This window comes from Sardina pilchardus, chromosome 14, assembly GCF_963854185.1.
Source record: "Sardina pilchardus chromosome 14, fSarPil1.1, whole genome shotgun sequence".
Classification (NCBI taxonomy): Eukaryota; Metazoa; Chordata; class Actinopteri; order Clupeiformes; family Clupeidae; genus Sardina; species Sardina pilchardus.
Window position 1 is genome coordinate 8823204 of NC_085007.1, and position 2500 is coordinate 8825703.

General features: G+C 42.9%; 1 protein-coding gene across 2 annotated transcripts in view; it reads right to left on the reverse strand.

Annotated features, from left to right (window-relative positions):
- The window catches only part of mctp1b (multiple C2 domains, transmembrane 1b), a 54373-nt gene that overhangs the window by 10526 nt on the left and 41347 nt on the right, over positions 1-2500 (reverse strand). For both annotated transcript variants that reach the window (XM_062553691.1, XM_062553690.1), the window contains one exon: positions 820-876. In XM_062553691.1, coding sequence (XP_062409675.1) covers positions 820-876 — 57 coding nt within the window. The remainder of the gene's footprint in view (positions 1-819; positions 877-2500) is intronic.

Below are 2500 nucleotides of genomic sequence, written 5' to 3' on the forward strand. Positions count from 1 at the left end.
CACCTTACAGTGTGTCATCAATTAAATGCTGCGCCCCAGAGGTGTGTGAATTAAAGTGGAGCGCATAGTGAAAATGTATCACTTTATTGGGTGTAAGATAAGAATTAAGCCTCGCATCGCACGTGCACACACACACACACACACACGACAGAGCCCTAAAGGTAACAAGTAAACAAGCAAAAGGGAGCCATTTTTCTTAAAACCAACTGAATGCAGAGCACACAGTGTTCTATGGACAGAGAAGAGCCTACAGTACATATTCTGTCTGAAATGCAGCACTGGGCTTTTGGATTGATGATGCCAAAACAGCAGTTTTGGATATTTGGAGTTGTTTTGTTTTTTTACTTTTTTATCATTATATTTATTTGTTTTAATACATGTAACCGAAATTGCTTACACCAGTACAGACATACTGTATTAACCTTTATCAATTTACAGTGCTACTTAATCAGGCTAGGTATTCACATTCTGTTACTCACAATTATTACCCACAATTATTCATGCACACACACATCCACCCAAATATAAATACAACACACACACACTCCATACATAGTCCATTCATACTCCACACCCACATACACCTGCTGAATGCCCTACCACACATAGAACACCTCCACACACACACACCAACAGACACACAAACACACATCTAGAGGTCTGGAGTTGTTATTTGCCAGCCTAATTATCACTGTCCATCTCAGAGTGACGTGCAGGAGAAGACATGTGGTTGAGATTGGCTTTCAGAATTAGGAAAAAGGGGGCAGGTTTAGAGCGGACATGGACCAATCAGAGGGCATAGCGGTGGTGTAACCTCACCTTGTCATCTCTGTCGAACTCCTCCTCCTCGTTCTGCAGGAAGTCCTCCACAGCTTCCTGTTTATAAACAGAAGGGAGTGAATTACGCACGGCGCTCTTCCTTCCTTTGTTTTATACTTCCCCGTCTGCTCCTCTATTTACTGTTACGAGCGCCGTAATGGAGCTCTCTTGTAAAAACATCACGTGAACTAATAGAGAGAATAAATGTACAGACCTAAATGTCAATTCAAAGACAGTACGGAGAACACACAGTGAGAGACCAGCTGAGATAGATAGATAGATAGATAGATAAATAGATAGATAGATAGATAGATAGATAGATAGATAGATAGATAGATAGATAGATAAATAGATAGATAGATAGATAGAGGGGGAGGGAGAGAAACAAAGAGAGAAAGAGAGATAGGCAGACAGTGACATTGAGAGAGAACGTGTGTGTGTGTGTGTAAATGTGTGTGTGTGTGTGTGTGTGTGTGTGTGTGTGTGTGTGTGTATGAGAAAGAGAGAGAGAGAGAGAGAAAAGGAGACAGGGAGACAGGGAGAGGAAGAGACAGAGATACACAGATAGAGAGAGAGAGAGAGAGAGAGAGAGAGAGAGAGAGAGAGAGAGAGAAGGAGACAGGGAGACAGGGAGAGGAAGAGACAGAGATACACAGATAGAGAGAGAGAGAGAGAGAGAGAGAGAGAGAGAGAGTGTGTGTGTGTGCGTGTGTGTGTGTGTGTGACAGAGAGGTAGAGAGAGAAAGATACAGAGAGATACAGAGAGAAAGAGACAGAGAAAGACACACTATGGGACCCTAAGCCACCGTGGAGTCACACTGAGTGGCCATTTGGCAAAGCACACGACCCAGCAAGAGAAGATGAAGTTGATTAATGGATCAACTCCGACTCGCACCGCAACCAGCCCACCCCACTGAACAATACACACACACAACTACAGCTTCACTGCCAGACTGCGCTGATGGTCAATTAGATCATAATTCCACATCATTATTAAAGCATTACAACAGAAATTATGCAAAGGTTTTCTATATATTCATGAAATATTTTTTTAATTACTTCCCCTGCTCTTGCATAAAAGGTTAAGTCTGCTGTTATTGAGGAAGAAAGATAAAATGTCAGATTCTGACATTTCCCAGGGTAGGGGGCTGGTGTACAGTATCTGAGAACTTATTGTGATTGGCTGGTTTACTGTTGCTGTCTTCTGTTCTACAGGGAGAGAACACCGAGTTCTAAATGAGGTTCATTCAAAATGAGTTATGGTACATCAGAGAGAGAGAGAGAGAGAGAGAGAGAGAGAGAGAGAGAGAGAGAGAGAGAGAGAGGCATTTTCAGATGGCAATCTTCACCACGGCTGAGGGCAGCTTTACAAATCAGCCATTGTTAATATATCAGACCGATTGAGTGTTTGAGGAGCATAGACAGATGAGTCCTTTAATTTTGCAGTCCTTTACTTCTCATGTCATGCTTTACACAGTATGTCCAATTCAAACCAAGTAACTTCCTGTCTCTCTCTTTCTCTCCCCCGCACTCTCCCCCTCCCTCTGTCTCTCTTCTTCTCCCTCTCTCTCTCTTTCCTTCCTCTTCACTCTCCCTCTCTCTCCCTCTTTTTATCTCTGCCTCTCTCTCTTCCTCACTATCTCTTCCTCTTTCTCCCCTCTCTCTTTCTCTTTATCCGTCC